The sequence below is a fragment of the Saccopteryx leptura genome, chromosome 1, assembly GCF_036850995.1.
Source record: "Saccopteryx leptura isolate mSacLep1 chromosome 1, mSacLep1_pri_phased_curated, whole genome shotgun sequence".
In the NCBI taxonomy this organism is placed as follows: Eukaryota; Metazoa; Chordata; class Mammalia; order Chiroptera; family Emballonuridae; genus Saccopteryx; species Saccopteryx leptura.
The window spans coordinates 18469802-18489249 of record NC_089503.1 but is presented as its reverse complement, the minus strand read 5'-3'; the positions used below and the strand labels follow the sequence as shown (position 1 = coordinate 18489249).

The 19448-nt window shown below is 51.7% G+C and overlaps 2 protein-coding genes across 11 annotated transcripts in view; one reads left to right on the top strand and one right to left on the bottom strand.

Moving 5' to 3' along the window:
• Positions 1-71: 71 nt before the first annotated feature.
• LOC136391137 (xylosyl- and glucuronyltransferase LARGE2) lies at positions 72-4441 on the top strand. Its single transcript, XM_066362630.1, has 10 exons — positions 72-249; positions 377-481; positions 934-1046; positions 1121-1246; positions 1338-1493; positions 1618-1778; positions 2193-2471; positions 2789-2938; positions 3039-3234; positions 3483-4441. Exons 1-10 carry the CDS (start codon positions 129-131, stop codon positions 3678-3680), a joined length of 1605 nt encoding a protein of 534 aa, XP_066218727.1. The 5' UTR covers positions 72-128; the 3' UTR covers positions 3681-4441.
• Positions 4442-6482: 2041 nt separating this feature from the next.
• The window catches only part of PHF21A (PHD finger protein 21A), a 178805-nt gene continuing 165839 nt past the window's right edge, over positions 6483-19448 (bottom strand). For all 10 annotated transcript variants that reach the window (XM_066362589.1, XM_066362553.1, XM_066362597.1 and 7 more), the window contains 4 exons: positions 14341-14496; positions 11231-11306; positions 10744-10847; positions 6483-8852 (listed from right to left, as the gene is read on the bottom strand). In XM_066362589.1, the coding sequence (XP_066218686.1) occupies positions 8595-8852; positions 10744-10847; positions 11231-11306; positions 14341-14496 (594 nt within the window). In that variant the 3' untranslated portion in view covers positions 6483-8594. The remainder of the gene's footprint in view (positions 8853-10743; positions 10848-11230; positions 11307-14340; positions 14497-19448) is intronic.

Below are 19448 nucleotides of genomic sequence, written 5' to 3'. Positions count from 1 at the left end.
TTCCCTGTTACCCTGAGTACGCTCAGTACTCACAGCCCTTTTCTGCCAGGCTCATGCCCTATCCTTCCCACCCACAGCCCCAGGTCTCCTGGATCCCCAACAAGCACTACTCTGGCCTCTACGGGCTGATGAAGCTAGTGCTGCCTGGTGCCCTGCCTCCTGATCTGGCCCGTGTTATTGTCCTAGACACTGATGTCACTTTTGCCTCTGACATCGCAGAGCTCTGGGCACTCTTTGCTCACTTTTCTGGTGAGAGGCCTGGAACCTAGCCCCGGCCAAGCCCCCTCCCTGGCCTGTCCAAGCCCTCCTGTGGCCCACCCCTGAGCCGAGGTCCTGGGACAGCCTCAGGCAGCTCCCTCATGCCCTCCCCTCCCAGATGAGCAGGTGATTGGTCTCGTGGAGAACCAGAGCGACTGGTACCTGGGCAACCTCTGGAGGAACCACAAGCCCTGGCCTGCCTTGGGCCGGGGATTTAACACAGGTGGGGACAGTGGTGGGGGGTGGTCCTTGAGCCCCAGGGACTGGACAGGGCACAGAATACTAGGAAGCTCCCCCAGGAAGAATAGTGCTGTGGAAAGAACACCGGGAGAAGAGCCAGAAAGCACTTCCAACCTTGACTGTACGTGCTGAATGTCTGACCAAGTCACTTGGTCTGTCTGTGCCTTGGTTTTCTCGTCCATTAAATGGGGATTTTACCAGCCCCGGGATCACCGAGTTTGAGAAGATGGCTGTGGACGTGGTCTGTAAGCTGTGCGGTGACTCCCCTTCAGCCCCAAGAGCAGCACTGAGTGTTGACTGAGGTTGTTCATGCTCATGTCTGACAGTCAGGAAATACCAACAAATCAAAAACATTCAAAATAGTACACCTTCATGACTCCTGGCCCCAGGAGCCAGGCTGTCCCAGGTGGGGATGACAGCTTCTCCTGTGGGCAGGTGTGATCCTCCTGCGGCTGGACCGGCTGCGGCAGACGGGCTGGGAGCAGATGTGGAAGCTGACGGCTACGCAGGAGCTTCTCACCCTGCCTGCCACCTCGCTGGCCGACCAGGTCTGGGGGAGCTTTGCAGGGGGGGGGGGGTGGAGCCGGCTCAGGACCAAGGTGAGATGGCTGTCTCTGCCTAGGACATCTTCAATGCTGTAATCAAGGGGCACCCGGGGCTGGTGCAGCCCCTACCCTGCATCTGGAATGTGCAGCTGTCAGACCATACGCTGGCGGAGCGCTGTTACTTGGAGGCGGCTGACATTAAGGTGAGTGGGGGTGGGGAGCTGAGTGGTCGTGGTGGGCCAAGAATGGGGACTCCTGCTCTCTTCCCTCCACTGACACCCTCCTGGGTCCCAGGTTATCCATTGGAACTCACCTAAAAAGCTGGGTGTGAAGAACAAGCATGTGGAATTCTTCCGCAACCTCTATCTGACCTTCCTGGAGTATGACGGGAACCTGCTGCGGAGAGAGCTCTTGGGGTGCCCCAGCCCGCCCCCACCTGAGGCCGAGCAGGTGAGAGAGAGCCACCTTCCCTTGCCTTAGGGAGACTGTCCTTCTCTGCTCTGATGGGACCCAGCATGGTCCGGGGACTGGTCCTCCTGCCCCAGCCCTGGTCTTCTGTCCTCAACCCCCCCAGCTGCAGCGAGCCCTGGCACAGCTCAGCGAGGAAGACGCCTGCTTTGAGTTCCGGCAGCAGCCGCTCACTGTGCACCGTGTGCATGTCACTTTCCTGCCCCACGAGCCGCCGCCCGCCCGGCCCCACGACGTCACCCTTGTAGCCCAGCTTTCCATGGACCGGTGAGGATGCTGAAGGCAGCCCCAGAGAGTGCGGCACGGCCGAGACTGGGCATTTTGATTCAGGTTTCACTGGGTAGAAGGAAGCGTTCTCAGTACCCGATGCTTGAGGAGTTCTGGAAGTTGGCGACATTGAATGTGGTGGAGAAAGCATGGGTTTTGGGAATTATTCAGATGCCTAGAAATGCCCCTCCATAGTTTTGGGACCAGGGGCAAGTCTTAATATCTCTGGCCCTTAGTTTTCTCATCTGTCAAATGAGAAAGTACCCACTTTATGTGGATAGTTGTGAAGATTAAGTCAGACCAGCTCAAAAAGTGCTGGGAAGGTGCTCAGTAAGTCGCTTGAGGGGGTGTCCACAGCAGCTAACCTGGGAGGTATTCCAGCCCTCCCTGGGCTGACCACCCGCCTCACCCCAGGCTGCAGATGCTGGAAGCCCTGTGCAGGCACTGGCCGGGCCCCATGAGCCTGGCCTTGTATCTGACAGACGCAGAGGCCCAGCAGTTCCTGCGTTTCATCGAGGCCTCGGCGGTCCTCTTGGCCCGGAAGGATGTAGCCTACCATGTGGTGTACCGTGAGGGTCCCCTCTACCCCATCAACCAGATTCGCAACGTAGCCTTGGCCCAGGCCCTCACGCCTTATGTCTTCCTCAGTGACATTGACTTCCTTCCTGCCCTCTCCCTCTACGACTACCTCAGGTGGGCAGAGTGAGAGGAGGGTGGATGGGTGGATGTGGTCAGAGTTGGGGGCACCCATAGGACCCCCAGGCGAGTGTGAGGACCTTTCTGGGCTTCAGTGTCCTCTGTAAAACGGGCTTGTATTAGGGCTGGGGCCACACCTTTTCTCTGGGCTGCAGTAGGAGAGGCTGGGGCCGGGGTTCCTCTCCTCCCTGCTGGGCATCAGGGCGAGCTAGCCGTTGCTAGCTGGGTCCCAGGTCGTATGGCTAGTAAGAGTGAGAGAATCACTGGGTGTGTGCTGGAGGCGGAGCCTCCTGCTCACGGTGCTCCCTCCGCAGGGCCTCCATCCAGCAGCTGGAGCTGGGTGCCCGGCGGAAGGCAGCGCTGGTGGTGCCAGCATTCGAGACCCTGCGCTACCATTTCAGCTTCCCCAGCTCCAAGGCTGAGCTGCTGGCCTTGCTGGACGCAGGCTCTCTCTACACCTTCAGGTAGGAGAAGCCATGGCTCCGTCCCCGTTCCCCACACCGGCCCCCGCCACCCACGAGCTCCAAGCCTCAGCCTGGCTCCCTGCCCTGTCCTGCTCCACAGGTACCATGAGTGGCCCCGGGGTCACGCGCCCACAGACTATGCCCGCTGGCGGGAGGCTCAGGCCCCGTACCGTGTGCAGTGGGCAGCCGACTATGAGCCCTACGTGGTGGTGCCGCGCGACTGTCCCCGCTATGACCCCCGCTTTGTGGGCTTTGGCTGGAACAAGGTAGCCCACGTTGTGGAGCTGGATGCACAGGTGAGGGGGATCCTTGCTTCAGTTTTTTCTTTTTTTAGCTTCAATACGAATACCTCCAGGTCCAGGGAGTTCACTGTGTCTCAGTGTAGCACACTGCTCCGTTAGGCAGCACTATGAGGAGTCACACCCTTTGGGGGAACTAAAATCATCTGCCCCTTGCACTCCTTTTGGCTCTTGGAGGCTAGCGGATAAACCCGCTCCCCACCCCCCAGCCCAGGCACTGACCATTGGTATGCCCTACCCTGCAGGAGTACGAGTTCCTGGTGCTGCCAGAGGCCTTTGCCATCCACCTGCCACACACCCCAAGCCTTGACCTCTCCCGCTTCCGCGCCAGCGCCACCTATCGTGACTGCCTGCAGGCCCTCAAGGACGAGTTTCACCAGGACTTGTCCCGCCGCTACGGGGCCGCTGCTCTCAAATACCTCACTGCCCTGCAGCAGCCCTGAGCCCCCGACTCCTGAGGCTGGGCCTGCTGGCGCACCCCTGCCCCTGGCCTTGGCTCTCACTCCGTTATTTAAATTATTTAAGGTCCCTGTGGGAGGGGCTGCGTGGAGCTTTTGGGGCGGGGCCTGGGAGCCGCCCTCGGCTGCTGTTCTCTGGCTGGGGTCTGGCCTCCCTCTACCCCAGCTGGTTTGGGGTTGGTTTCTCCATCCTCAACTTCCATCCCTTTTTCATAATTAAAGTTTCAAAAGGTCTGTTTCATGTTCTTGGTTGGGGCGTGGGGGCATCCATGAGCCTGGGGCGGTGTCCGGGAGGTCCTGAGTCCGGCTGGAGTCACAGGAGGACCAGGCCCTCCTCCGGAGGAGGCTGCCACTGGACGGCGTCTTGCCCACCCTCCCTGACCCCAAACCCAACACCACGAGGCTGAGAGACTTTATTTGGCTTTATTTAGTAAAATGTTAAAATAAATAAATACAAATTGATCAGCTGCTCTGTATCCCCCCCACCCCCTCAAAACAAAAATCAAACGAACCAAAACAAAAACGTTGAAGCACAAAAATCCAAATACAAGTTCTACCAAGACTGAAATCACAAAGGGCGTGGACGAGAGACAGGCTGGGGGCTGGCTGGCTCTTTGCTGCTCAGAGCTTGCTGACCTCTGGCCGCCTGTCCTGCCCTGCCTGACTGCAGCTTACCCTGGGCTAAGGACCCAACGACCTGGAAGGATGGGCAGAGGCCAAAGGCTGCTGTCGGGGACAGCGGAGTCCTCAGGGTTCAAAAAGGGCCTTGTGGTAAGGGGGAGCCCACAGGATCTGTGAGCCCTGCTCTCCCTTTAAAAGGGCTATTTCCCCCCCTGGCTTTGTGCAGGGGGAACTCCCAGCCCCCTCCCATTCACATTTGTGGGAGGGTCAGCGTTATCTTTTCAGGGGCCACCCCCACCCTTCTTGGTGAGGGCTGACAGGGTGGCTCTAAGGGTGAGAATGGGCCTCCTGTTTCCTGCCCAGGGTGCCCAGCTGAGGGGTGGGGGTGAAGCCCACAGTCACACAGCAAGGTTGCCTCCGTCCAACAGAAGCCACAGAATCTGAGAACCGAGGGCCCAGAAAGTCTACGTGGGCCACCTTCCATCCTACCACCTGAAGACCCTTTGCCTCTGGGCTAGAAGTGGCCTAATAAGCCCTTTGGAGAAATAAGAAAGACCACACTGTAAAAGGGAGGAAACACTGAGGGTGTGTGTGTGGGGGGAGAGCCCAAGGAGCTCTGCTGGCCCCAAGACGGGAAGGATCAGAGATGGCGGAGAGGCAACCACACATGGAGACGGTGAGTGGGAAACAGTCACCCTCCTGGGAGAGGCACGGGGGAAGCAACTGCGCCCGTTCACATCACCTGTTGAGCCTGACCCAAGAAGCAGCAGGGACAGAGGGGCAGTCCCTGTAGGAAAACCGGGCACTCGCATGGTGCCAGCTGGAGGCTGCCACGGCCACACGTCAGGCCCCACACAGGTCTGTCTCCCTGTCAGGCGCAACCAGTAGGTTTGCCCCAAAGGGCTTGATAAGGAAGGAAGCGAGCAGAACTCCGGATGAGCTCAGCAGAGGTGAGACAAGACAAGACCTGACAAGCTCCTTGGAAGAAAAAGGACCCGCAGGCCACAATGGCAAGAAAGCAAGCTGAGCGGGGAGATGACAGCCACATGACCTCACTGCCTCCAGGCCACGGTGCCTGAGCCACAGGACTGACAATGGGCCCCCTGATCATGGGCCAGGGGGCAGCTTCCCGGTCCCAGACCAGCAGAGTCCCGGCCTCTGGAATGACTACAGAGCCAGCTGGGCTCAGATGAATCTGTCAGCAGCCAAACTCAGGTGTGGGGAGAGAAGGGAAGGAGGGAGGAGAGATGGAGGCCGTTCGGGTGGGGCAGTCACGAGTGTGTGTCTCAGGCGGTCCCAGGCACCCACAGACCTAGGACAGAGAAAGGGCCGTCTCTTGGCAGGACAGCGAAGGGAAGTGAGCGTGGGTGACTAGGGCTTTTTTTTTTTTTTGAAGTTAGGGGCGTTTTGGAAGTTCAGTCCAGAATGTGGGTTTGGGCAGGGTTGCATTTTTGGACCACATACTTGCTGACTCCCCCTAAACAGCTCATATCCAAACTTCAGGAAGAATCTACACCCCAACCCTAGGCACAGGGTGGGGCTGTTCGCAGCAGTAGCAAAGTGCCGGTCCATTCCTAGCCCTGCCCCACCAGCGAAGGCCTCTAGTGATGATGACTCCCCAACTTCTTTCAAGAAGGAAGGAACTATGTAGCAACCCCCAGCCTCTGGGCCCAGACAAGTTGAGTGGGAGAGCTGAGACCAGGCCTCCAGCCTGCCGCTGGGCTCTGAACCTCTGCCAACTCCTCCTCCAACGAGTCTGGGCATTTCCAGAGCTCCCTGCTGATACACAGCACCTTGGTTTCTATGAGGAAGGGAGCTCCTCTCTGTCTCCCTCAGCAGCCTCTCCAGGGCCTGGCTCCGAGGCCGGTGCAGCCACCCTGAATGCCCCATCACCTCCGGGAGGATGAGGGAAAACCACCGGGAGAGGTGACACAGCTCACCTAAGAAGTGTCTGTCTGGGTCCAGCTGGGTGGGGGAGACACGGAGTCCTGCCCCTGCTAGACTCTGGCCATTACGGAGCACGGACAGGCTTGGGAGAGACGCTCTGGAGGGCTCGCTCCTGTGGGCCAGGCACACAGCTGGGCAAAGGACTCCAGCGGGAGCTCACATCTGACCAACTTGATTTCCCACAAGGCAAGATGATAGAAACGGTCAGAGCCTTTCGGACTAGGGGACAGGCCCTGCCAAGCCAAGCACAGAGATCGTAGCCAAAGGTCACCCTGGAAGGGGTCAAACGGGGAGTGAACTCGGGAGCCTGGAGCCAGCAGGCAGAGGACGGGGGCTGGAAATTCAGGCCTCTCTTCAAAGGCAAGGCAGACACCAAGGCCGCCCCGGGCTCTCCGTCTCAGAAACACCGCGTAACCTTAAGAAATCTCATTCCTTTGTTCTTCCTAAGCACCGAGGGCTGATGCAGCCAGCCTACCCCCCTGCACCCTCCCAGAAGGTGGGGTGCATAGGCACCAAAGAGCTTCGCTGGCCATTTCCTTCCAAGTTGTCCCCCAGGCACTCAGAATGCTGGTGGCTGAAAGACCAAGAGCAGCACCAAAGGAAGGAGTCTATTGAGGCACCAGCCTTTTGCTCTAGCAAAATCCGAGGGGACCATGGGTAGGGCCCTGACACCATCCACGCTCCACCTGGGCTTTGAAAACAGGAGCCCAGATCCCTGCCCCGAGAAGAGAGGGCCGTCTTCTCCGAGGGGGGCCGGGGGTGGTAGGAGAGCCCCCCCTGCTCGCAGGCTGCAGCCCTCAGGTCAGAGGTCAGGGAGCCGAGCCCGCCAGTCTTGAGACACAAACACAGCAAAATGTCATCATGATCAGCAGGTTCTGTGCTGAAAAATTATAACTACACAGCATTTTCTCCAGTTCTGACACCTTTTTAATAGAAATCACTGTTTTTAGGAAACAAATAGCACTTTTGTAATTTTTTTTTTACAATGGTTTTTACCTTGATCTTAATTTAAGTAACACTAGGAAGACCTCAATATCTTTTATTTCTCTTTTTTTAATTAAAAAAAAAAAGTTGTTGTTGTTGTTTTTCCCCAGATACAAAGATTTTGCCCTTGCATAAAAAAACAGTGCCCGGAACGATGACACAAGGACGCACACAGACTCACTGGACCTCACTGACACTATGATTCCTATTCTACCATGCAAGGTCTCGACTACCCTTAATTGGACTGTCAGCCTGAAAAACAGCTTTTCTATTCCTTATTTTAGTTTTTGTTACCAAAAAAAGTGAAATAAATGACAAAATAAAAAAAATTTTTTAAGAAAAAAAAAAGAAAACAAAAAAATTAAAAAAACAAAAACAAAACAAACGTCTCCATTCAATTCACACACACCTGGGTCGAGTGCTGCTTCGCTCAGGATCTTCTCTTCTTATAAATATAGAAAAGGGATGGAGCTTGTTTTCAAGTAAAATCACTGATCCACCTTTCTTCCTTCCTGGACACACCCGCCCTTCTTCCCAGCCAGCCCGCCAGCCCCGGGCGAGGGCCAGCTGAGCCTGGCTCTGCCTTGCTCAGAGGGAAGGAGCCGTCATCTGCGGGTGCACGCCGGTTTGCCAAGCAGGGAAGGAACGCGGGGAGCGGTGGGGCGCCCACGGCGGGGGCGGAGCCCTCGGGGGAGGAACCTGGTGGCTGTTCTCACTGTCCATCTCTCCGCACACTGAGGCCCACCACAGACAATAAGAAATACTGCTATTTGATATACTTTTCCCACCCCGGCTCCCTCCCTTCCCCTCCCCACCCTTCCTCTGGGCACTGGGGTTGGTTAAATCTTGATTTCCTTTTTTTGGTTTTATAGTAGTGAAAGTTTAGAAACAGGAAAAGCCCACACACTCTTTGGACTTGTCTTCTCTACCTAAACAAACGGCTCAGCAAATAAGGATCTGAAACCTGCTCTCCTCCCTCCGCCCGTCCCTGCTCCCCACCCAGCGAAACAAAGCAAACCCATCGTGGCTGTGGAGGCTGCTGCAGGCACACACTGGTGTATAATAGAGAGAGTAAATGTATTATTCCACTTGGCATGGTGCTGGCAAAGAACCTCCAGCTGGCACTATTTCATGTAACATGGTCCAATCTTTGCATGTACACACAGAATAAGAAGGATCAATTGGCAAACTCTGGTGCCACCTGGCACAAGCATCTTCTCTCTCTCTGGAACCAAAGAACCAAAAGAATTCTGTACTTTCCAGAAGAAACCGGCTTTGCTTTTCTAGAGTCTTCAGTGTTTTGCTCCCCTTGCCGCCGGGACCCCGTGGCTTCTCCTAGCAGAGCTGTTATTTAGTCTCTTCCCCCTGGTTACAGTTCGCTGTGCAGCTCTGAGAGGAGGGCGAGGGAGCCGGCGTGGAGGTGGCAGCGTTGGCAGGGGGGGTGCAGTCCGGGCCATTGGTGATGGCCCCCACAGTGGCCTCAGAGTCTACGGGTTTAGAGAGGTCGATGCCGTGGATGAGGCGGATCAGCTGCTTCACCTTCTCCAGGGAGCTGTGCATCTCCTTCTGCCGGGCCAGGATGGTGTTCTTCATTTCCATGCATTTCTGCAGCAAACGACAGGGCAGCGGCACTAAGCCTGCGGCCTGGCCGGCGCAGGCGCAAGGATGCTCGCTGGCTGGAGGGCAGCCCCCGGACCTGTCCTGCTCCACGCGGGAGTGGGTGCAGCTACCCAAGGAAAGAGGAGGCCCCAGAGGCAAGAGAGAGGGGCAAGTGCGTGGTCTAAAAGCCAATTCTACTGGACATCAGGACTTAGAACAAAAGTGAATGGCCACTCTAATACTATGAAATCAAAGTTGTTTTAAAAATGAAGTTCCCACCACTGCGCTGTGCGCTGAAGCTGGTTGGGGCAGGTATGTTTCCACCATGCCGCAGGATGCTAACAAGCACAGGACCAGCCTGAGCTCTCCATGGTAGAGACCAGCTGGGGTATCTGGGTTCAACTGGAGGGCTTAATACGGACCACTCGACCAGCGATAATTTAGAGGCAGAGCCTGGGGCAGGACAGCGATGTTTAGGAGAATCAGAAACTTCAGCCACCAGAACCCTTTCTGCTTGGTCACTTGCAGTCTTTTGCCCTCTCGCACCTGTGGGCTTCTATTCTAGGCGGGGAAAGGGACATGAAACCTGCTTGCCACGGGCAGCACGTGGGGAGGGAAAGCAGGTGAGTGGGGCAGCTTAACTCTGGCCAAGTCTAGGACACCATCTTGTGTCTGTGAGGGCTGTGGCCACCTCACTCCAACAAGGGGCACCTGCTCAATGGAAAAGAACTTGCTCCTGTTGGAAGCAGCCTCTGAATCCGTTGCAAATGCAACTCTCTTTCCTACCTGGACAGGGCAGGCTGGGCAGTATTTACCTCCATACTTGTCTCTAGAAACCCCTCTTTCCTAGGCTGGTCAGGACACATGGGAAATGAAAACAGCATGGTGTGGAAGGGAAGGATCATGTGGATGGACCTACTAGCTTGGGCAACTAGAAAGACCTGGCCTGTGTCTGCCTGGTGTCAGGGGAGGCTCCACACGCCTCCCAGACATGCTCAGGCCGGCACGGCGCTGCTGGCTACACCGCTGTAGCTGCCAATCTACCTCTTCAGCCTGGAGACTGGAAATCCTTGCTCTCGGACTCCAACCAAGAGGGTGCTTCAGAGCTTGGCCAAAGCATCGTACAGCCACTGGCTACTTGTACCTGAGGCCCATCGCTAGCTGGGGGGCAATTTCCATCCACCCATCTTAATTGTGTTAACAAGCTAAAGAATTCCAATCAGGCCCTGGCTGGTTGGCACAGAAGTAGAGTATTGGCCCAGCATTTGGATGTCCTGAGTATTGATCCCAGCGAGGGCACACAGGAGAAGCGACCATCTGCTTCTCCAGCCCCCACCCTATCTCCTCCCACAGCCATGGCTCAATTGGTTGAGTGAATCAGCCCCAGGTGATAAGGATGGGTCTGTGGAGCCTCCACCTCAGGGGCTAAAAATAGCTCCGATGCAAGCATGGCTCCAGAGAGACAGAACATGGACCTCAGACAAGGGCTGCCAGGTGGATCCCGGTCAGAGTACACGCAAGAGTCTGTCAGTCTGTCTCTCAATCTCCCCTTCTCTAAGAAGAAGAAGAAGAAGAAAGAAGAAAGGAGAAAGAAGGAAGAAGAAAGAAAGAAGAAAGAAAGAAGAAAGAAGGAAGAAGAAAGAAAGAAGAAAAAAAGGAAGAAGGAAGGAGGAAGTAAGAAGGAAGAAAGAAGGAGGAAGTAAGAAGGAAGAAGGAAGGAAGAAAGAAGAAAAAAGGAAGAAGAAGGAAGAAAGAAGGAAGAAGGAAGAAGGAAGAAGGAAGAAGAAGAGGAAGAAGAAAAGAATCAGAATCAGCCTTTGGGAACCACAGGAACTGTTCTGTACATGGAAAGTTCTGAATCTCCGTGTGTATCACTGAAGGCATGAGGTTTACTTACACTTATCGAATTGCTGAGCTGTTTCACCTTCTGCTCTAGTTGTTCTCGCTCTTGTTTTAAATCTGAACTCCATTTAAGTAACTTCTGTTTCTCTTCTTCTTTTGCTAGGGAAAAAAACAACAACAAGAAACTGTTTTTAACAACAATATTATTTGAAAAGGCCACGGTGTGTAGAATGCTTGACAAAGCTCCCCTGGGTCCCACAGCCTGCGCACCGGCCCTGCACACCGGAATGGTCTCCCTTTCGTGCAGAGAGACCCCAGGAAAACTGTCGGTGGCTTGGGCCTGGCTTCACACAAACAAGATCTACTCCTCATCTTTCCTCCCCAAGAAAGCGCTACACAACTTCCCACTTTGTTCCTTAGAAACTTTGAATTTTTAACTTTAAATTTCCTTTTGAAAACAAAGCAAACACTTCTTTCCCAGTACTTATTTATTTTGTAAACAGGAGAAGATTACACAAAAGGAAGCATGGGTCATTCTTTACCTGCTTTGTAGGCGATATAGGAATGAACAATTGCTAAAGTTCCAGGCCACGGAATTGCTTCTTCCTTCTTTAGCATCTGAAAAGAGTTTTAGAATTTGACCTTGAGAAGGAGGTATACAGACACCTTCCCTGTGTAATCACAAGCTCGTGTCTGTAGCGACTGGCAGACAAAAATCCAGGAAGGATTATGGTGGCAGTGTTGCAAAACCCTGGTGGAAAGTTTGTGGACTCAAAAGTTCTGGATATCAGCCTGCGAGAACAACGGGCAAGGCGGGCAGAGCCAAGCTATCCGAGCCCCGGCTTAGAAAGATGCCGGGACTTGGCTGGTTCCTTTCCTTTTGTCCGGGACACAGACCCCGACTACCCTGCACAGCCAACACCAGCACACGCTGCGCATCTGCAGCATGGCTGCGGCCATGACAGTGTTGTCCTTGTCCTGACAGGGGCTGCCAATCTCAACTGTAGTTTTGTGGGTCCCTCAAAGACAGCCTGACCAGGGAAATTAGGTATCAGCTTAGAATACTAAAGTATAATGTAGACCCTGTGTGGAAAATGGTCAGAGGCTCACAAAGCAGCAACCGGAAGAGAACAGAGAGAGAACTGTCTCTACCAACCACACCAGGGAGGCAGGAGGAAGAGGACCCAGACTAAAAGGGGAAACCAGAGTTGTCTCAAATCAGGATTCCAAAGAACTGAGCAGCAGCCCAGTGTCTCCTGAGCTATTGAGCTTATCTGTTTATTATTTATACTTTGTCTACTTCCAAAAAAAGAGTTGAGACCATTTATAATGAAAACATTAAGATACGTGAACAGTTGAGAAAAAGAAATCGGAAACTAAGCGGAGGAGGGAAGAGGCTGGGACAGCTGAGAATACCATCACGTGCTGTGCCATGCTTTGATCCTCGATGAACCACGTGTACGACAGTGGTCCCCTACGACTACAATGGAGCCAAAAAACCCCTATCGCCCAGTAACATCGTAGAACACGTGTTTGTGGTGCTGCTGGTGTAACAACCCTACTTCGGGGCTGGCTGTAGAAAAGTATAGCACACACACTCATGTACAGTACATAGTACTTGACAATGTTATCGGTTTGTGCATTTACTATACCAGGGGTCGGGAACCTATGGCTCACGAGCCAGATGTGGCTCTTTTGATGGCTGCATCTGGCTCACAGACAAATCTTTAATAAAAAAAATAGTTAAAAATATAAAACATTATCATGTATTACAGTCCATTCCTTTCCTACCGCTCATGTTCATGGTTGCAGGTGGCTGGAGCCAATCACAGCTGTCCTCCAGTACAGCACCAAATTTTTATTGGATGATGCGTAAGGTACACGGGTCATTTTATGGCTCTCACGGAATTATATTTTAAAATATGTGGCGTTCATGGCTCTCTCAGCCAAAAAGATTCCTGACCCCTGTACTATACTATACTTTTCATTATTATTTTAGAGTGTACACTTTCTATTTATTATAAAAAAAAAAAGTCTGCTGTAAACAGTACACCATGCTACGCTACAGCAGCCTCACACATTGCGTGTTTACCGTGTCTCTCTATTGCATCATTTTTTCTTGTGCTTGATTCAATCTCGTGTTGTTTTGTACAGTAACACGCCGTACAAGCTTGTAGCCTCGGAGCACCAGGCTATACCACACAGCCTAGATGTGTAGCAGGCCAGACCATCTGGGTGTGTGTTAGTGCACCTATGATGTTCTCATGACAAAAATCACCTAGTGACACATTTCTCAGAATGTATCCCTGTTGCTAAGCAGTGCAAGGTTCTACGTCTGCCTTTCAAGTCCATGAAATATTAACAGGGCACTTTTCGGTGAGCTTGCCGATCCTGATGCCAGGGCAGGTTAAAAGTGAAGCGGCTGTTATCTGAATGAAGCAATCAACTGAGCACTTTCATTTCAGGATTTTATTTTCAAAAAAGAGTTTCAAAATCATATACTGGGTTAGGCCCATTCTTAGAGAACGAGGCAGGTCTTACGAACTTTTAAGGGTCAAAATAATGAGGAGATGTCATTTTAAATAAAGGACAGCAGTTAGGGTCTCTCCACCTGTACAGAGCATCACCGCCTCAACGAATGTCACAGGAAAACCTGTGGACGCTGTGTGGTGAGAGCTCTATGCTGAGACCGGACCAGGGCAGGCGTGGCCGGGAGGACTGCCAGGAAAGGGGCGAGGCTCCGCCATCCCCCCAGATTACAGGGGAAAGGAGGGCCTCCTGACTGCGGGCTCGTCCTCCTGCGTGGGAAACGGGCGAGGCTCCGCCATCCCCCCAGATTGCAGGGGAAAGGAGGGCCTCCTGACTGCGGGCTCTTCCTCCTGCGCGGGAAAGGGGCGAGGCTCCGCCATCCCCCCAGATTGCAGGGGAAAGGACGGCCTCCTGACTGCGGGCTCTTCCTCCTGCGCGGGGAAGAGGCGAGGCTCCGCCATCCCCCCAGATTACAGGGGAAAGGAGGGCCTCCTGACTGCGGGCTCGGGCTCCTCCTCCTGCGCGGGAAAGGGGCGAGGCTCCGCCATCCCCCCAGATTGCAGGGGAAAGGAGGGCCTCCTGACTGCGGGCTCGTCCTCCTGCCGGGAAAGGGGCGAGGCTCCGCCATCCCCCCAGATTACAGGGGAAAGGAGGGCCTCCTGACTGCGGGCTCTTCCTCCTGCGCGGGAAAGGGGCGAGGCTCCGCCATCCCCCCAGATTGCAGGGGAAAGGAGGGCCTCCTGACTGCGGGCTCGTCCTTCTGCATGGGAAAGGGGCGAGGCTCCGCCATCCCCCCAGATTGCAGGGGAAAGGAGGGCCTCCTGACTGCGGGCTCGGGCTCGTCCTCCTGCGCGGGAAAGGGGTGAGGCTCCGCCATCCCCCCAGATTACAGGGGAAAGGAGGGCCTCCTGACTGCGGGCTCGGCCTTCTGCATGGGAAAGGGGCGAGGCTCCGCCATCCCCCCAGATTGCAGGGGAAAGGAGGGCCTCCTGACTGTGGGCTCGTCTGCGTGGGAAAGGGGCAAGGCTCCGCCATCCCCCCATATTGCAGGGGAAAGGAGGGCCTCCTGACTGCGGGCTCGGCCTCCTGTGCGGCCCTGCACCCTCGGTGACCCCCACAGTACCTGGTCCTGACATCTGGGACAGATCCACATGCCCTTGGGAATCGTTTTCAGAGGAGGGTCTAAGCAGTCCAGGTGATACACACGGGAACACGTGTCACACATCAGCAACTGACCACTTTTTCTGCAAACACTGCAAAAATCCTCATGGATATCACCCTGTGAAATTGAGAAGAAAGGTAAGAGAAAGAACAGAAAGGAAAAATGTGAATGTTAACATGCACATTCTGGATACGCATAAATGTCTCAGGACAATCAGCCCTGCCCCCTTGAACGTGTGTGTGACAAGAGCATCCAAACAAAGTCCCAATGGCACAAGCCCCTACCTGCCACACAGAGCTGGGGTGCCCTGGGCAGGCACAGTATTGTTAAGCTTAAAACAGACTTTATAGGAAACCTCTGTTGTCACTTAGGCCAAAATTAACTTTACAGGTGACAGCTCAGCATTTCTTACATTATGGTAGAATCCAACCCACAAATCAGACAGTTTAAAGACACTGTAATCCATCAAAATGTTCTAAAAACAATGATACCAAACCTCATTACCTATCATTTTTGCAGGGAATCTAGAAGTATTGAGAAAGACAACAGACAAGAAATGGAATTTTACTAAACTCTTTGCTTGCTCAGGGAGAAAAAAATATAGTGAAAGTTCAAATGGGAAAAGATTAAGTCAGGAGCCAATTAAACGCATATAGCTTTTTAATATGAAGAATTTAAAAGCCAAAGCAACAGCAGACAGTGTTCTCTCTCAAAACCAGAATTTGGCATTTGCTGTTCAATGGACCTTTCTCTATTCTGAGAGCTTTACTCCTCCCTATAAACGACTCCACCAGATAAGAACAAACAGAAGAGCGCCTCCGGGCACTCTGCCCGCCCCCCCCCCCCCCCACGAGTTCCAGTTCTCAGGTAAGTCTGCTGGAACCCTCTGGTTGTTACTGTTCAGTTTCATAGTCACTCGGTGCTTTGGCTTTCCTCCAACACCTCTGAAGGCACCACCAGAAAAAAAAAAAAAAAGCAGATCTACTTAAAATTTGGAGCAGAGAACACAGAAACAAGATTACAGAGGTATTTTTTCCACAAGTCAATCCCTGACCCGTTCTCTGAACAGGAGTCACGCTGCTGACAGACACCAGGAAGGGGAGACTGAAGGCACGTGTCAGAGGTGAGCCAGCCGGGGCAGTGCCACAGCGGGGACCAGACCTCTTCTCACTTCCAGCGTGTTTAGGTTTCTAGGCTATTCTGCCAAAAGGCCTAATTCAGAAATCGTTCACAGAAAGCAATGATACAGAGAGCACTGTTCAGCTCTTCCTTTCTATGATATAACCCCTCAACCACCCCTGCCGCTGAAGGAAAGTATCTTCCCAGACCTACAATTTCTCTCTAGGAAAGGAAACTTTCTCTGTAATTCACTATGGCATCCAGCAGCCCAGAAAACCAGATGAAAAAGTTATAAGATAAGAGTATGGATGGATTTTAACCTTTCTTAGTAAGAAAATGTTACCTCTGGGCAGTAAAAGAGATACTCAGTACATGTGCAAAAATATCACATGAGAACCAGCCTGACAGTTCTACTTGAAAGAAACAAAGTTTCATCCCGCTATTCACCACGACTTTCTCCTTTCATTCTTAAAATCAAGTGGAGGAGTATTCTTCGCTAAAAAGCTGGTCTTTCTTGAACCTGAGCTTCATGTTGTGAAGTCTGCATCTTTATGAAGTTCACAAAATTTTTAGGGTTTCAGAGAGTATCTCACATGCACCATAGATAAAATTAGCAGAGAAGGAACACAGGAGACAAGCTGGGCATTTAATTCAGAAGAATTTGCTGGGTCGAGTTCCGCTCACTTTCCTTTGCTCCTGACTAAGGAGAACATCAAGAAGTGGGAGGCAGAGAGTGCATCAAATAAAGATTAATTTCTTTCAAAGTTGCTAAAGGAAAAACAACTTCTGCCCTCTCTACATAGTCCAGAGCAGCCGTTCTTAATCTTTTTGGTGTCAGCATCCCATTACACTCTTAAAATTACTAGGGACCTCAAAGAGCTTTTGTTATGGGAGTTACATATATTGATCTTTACTGTCTTAAAGTTTAAAAACCTTTTCGCTTTGAAATAATTATAGAATCACAGAGTTATAAAAATAATGCATTGAAAAAATTTAAAACCCCAGAACATGCAAGTGCACACTCTCCATTAGCCGCCAGAGTGATGGCATCAGCATGTCATGTACTATCTGGAACGCTCCACTGTCTATACTCTTGGGACAATGAGAATGAAACTGGAAAAGAATGTCTTAGCAGTATCATGAAAACGGCTTTGACTTTAAGGACCCCCTGAAAGAGTCTCAGGAACCCCCCGACCATATTTCAGAACTTTAGCCCTTAGAAATGAATACAAAATGATATGTGTTTCAACCACATAATTGACGAATTGGCTCTTTGCTTAAGCAGAGCCGAGGAAGGTCCCATGGAGGTGCTGACCAGGTCAAAAAGCTTGGGCTTTGGTGACTGACCAAATTATTACCATAAACCGAATGGTCAGTTGAAAGACAGCAGACCCACGATTCTTTGCTAGAAGCTGAGGACATATGTTTTCCAGAAACACCTGGTTTTATCAATCGTAACTTCATCATTTGCTAAAATAAAAAAAATTCGTATAATCACATCACCATATCTTTCCTTCTCCCAAAAATGATGATAGTGGCAACAAGTACATCCTGAGGATTAGTGCCGGCTGTGTCTTGTATTACCAAGTCCTTAGATGGTTATTGATCCAGGAAATGTCTGACTCTCAACTGTTATTGTTTAATTAATATTGTTGGGGCTTATACCACCCAGCAGCAAATACACAGAGCCCTCTGTGTTGATTCTAATAACTGACACTGCTAGGATACTATGAAAGTAGAAGCCAATTATCTTTTTAAAAAAATCCATTCCACTAGGTTTAACCTAGGAAGTTATTAACATACTTAGTGGTTTTAGAAAAGCTTCCTTCTACCTTTAGAGTTCTAAAGAGAATAGTGTTTGCATTTTAACACAAAACCTGGCAGAAGCTTTTAGTTTGTGATCTGAGTGGATTCTCTCAAGAAAACCGTTTTATAAACCCGCTCAACGCAAAATCACAAAACAACAAAATCAACACTCGTTAAGAAGACAGACTCACATGCAGAGCCACAAAACCCTCTGGCTTCCAGCACTGGGAACCTCCCTGGGGAGCGCCCCACCAGGAAGCTATGAGCTGTCAATCTCCTGGCAAGGCTTGGGCTGAGAAAAAGTTGCGACAATCTCTGTAACCACCAACCCTCTAACAGGGACTCTCACACCTGAATCAATTACTAACGCCGAAAGTCAGGAAAGCTGGACAAATGCTAAATCTAGAGAGCAAGGCTGGGTCTGCAGCCACCAACTATGTTCCACGAAGGAAACCTGTCAAGAGAACAGACCTCTTCTATGACCCTGGTCCCCCAAAGATGACACTTTCTTTCTTGTCTCCGGAATGTCAATTCAGGATGTGCATACGGTAATCTTTTGCTCTTTGGAGAGGGGTAGACCTTTAGTAAGACTAAACCTACAAATTCAAGGGACATTTTACCTGAAGGTGATCCTAAAGACAAGCTCTACACTTTACCAAAAAATGGGACATGTCAAACCTCTTGTCACTGCCAGTAAATGGCAGCTTCAGCCTTCTAGCTGTTCAGGCCAAGAACTTTGGATTCACCCTTGACTGTTCTTTTTCTTACACCCCGTTATTCAATCCTGCTGGCTTTTCAAAGCACATGCCGAGTCGATCACTTTCTCCATCTCTACGGTGCCATCCTACAAGGCCAAGCTAGCGTCGCCTCTGCTTGGATGACTGCAGCAGCCTCCTCCATCCTAGCCGCCCCAGTCTCCTCTGTATTTCACACACAGCAATTCTTTTAAAACCCAAATCGATTTTTGCAAACAACTTACAATAATAAATGCAGGCAAGAACCATCAAAGGATGCTGACCCCACTGAGTAATAGTTTGTTGGGGAACTGCATATTTACAGACTCAAAGCTGTTTCCACCAGAGGAAATGGGCACCTTTACAAGCAGACAAATTGGATGGGCTCTATTTTAAGAGATGAGCGTTATCATCAACCACGGGACCAACACTGCGAGCCTGGGCTGGCCACCACTCACTCAGTGTTCCTACAGAAACCACACTCGGGCTCCTACCTCGAAGCTGCTCTACAGAAACAATCGGATCATCCCAATGGAGGGACACTTGACATAGCAACTGGCCTATTATGTCAGGAAAGACAAAGGCTAAGAAACTGTGCCAGAGTAAGGAGACGAAGGAGATAGTAAATGTCAAGATTGATCTTGGATTGGATTCTGGAGCAGAAAAAAAGAAAAAGGCCACTAAGACAGATAGGGAAGGCTGAATATGATTTGTGTATTATATAATAACATCTTATTAATACTACATTTCCTCAATTTGATAACTGTATTGTGGCTATAGCAAAGAAGTATTTTGGGTGAAGATGCATGGTGTCTGCAATTTCTTCTTCACTAGTTCAGTAAAAAAAAAAAAAGTGTGTGTGTGTGTGTGTAGGAGGAGATGCTTTTGTGGCAAAACAGTAACAACTTGTCAGCCTAGTTGAAGAGTATACATTTGTTCCTTGTATTGTTACTGCAACTTTTTGTAGGTTGAAAATTTTCAAAATAAGTTAAAAAAATGACATCACATTTCCACTCAACACCCTCTAGTGTCCTTCTATTTCCTAAGAGTAAAAGCCACAAGGCCCTGCACAGCGGCCCTGCCACCTCGGGGGCCCCATCGCCCACCGCTCCCTGCTCCCTGTTCCAGCTGCCCTGGCTGCCTCTCTCCCACCAGGCACGTTCCTGCCCAGGGTGTCTGCACGGCAGTTCCCTCTGCAAGGACTGCTCTCTCGCCGGCCTCACCCCACACAGCCCTTCCTATCACAGAGGCTTTCTCTCGGCACTCGAATACAAGAGCGACCTTCTGCCGCAACTCCTTCTGCCCTGTTCTGCCCCAGTTGTTGTCACAGCACCTATCTGACAAATTACACGTTCACTTGCTTATCGCCTGCCTCTGGCCATGCAACACGAGCTCCTGGAGGGCAGGAGT

Bases quoted from the DNA above. Each gene is read 5' to 3' on its own strand.
- LOC136391137 (XM_066362630.1), top strand. From the start codon at position 129: ATGAAGCTAGTGCTGCCTGGTGCCCTGCCTCCTGATCTGGCCCGTGTT. The intron at 250-376 runs GTGAGAGGCCTG...CTCCCCTCCCAG, and splicing joins ACTCTTTGCTCACTTTTCTG to ATGAGCAGGTGATTGGTCTC. The intron at 1,247-1,337 runs GTGAGTGGGGGT...CCTGGGTCCCAG, and splicing joins TGGAGGCGGCTGACATTAAG to GTTATCCATTGGAACTCACC.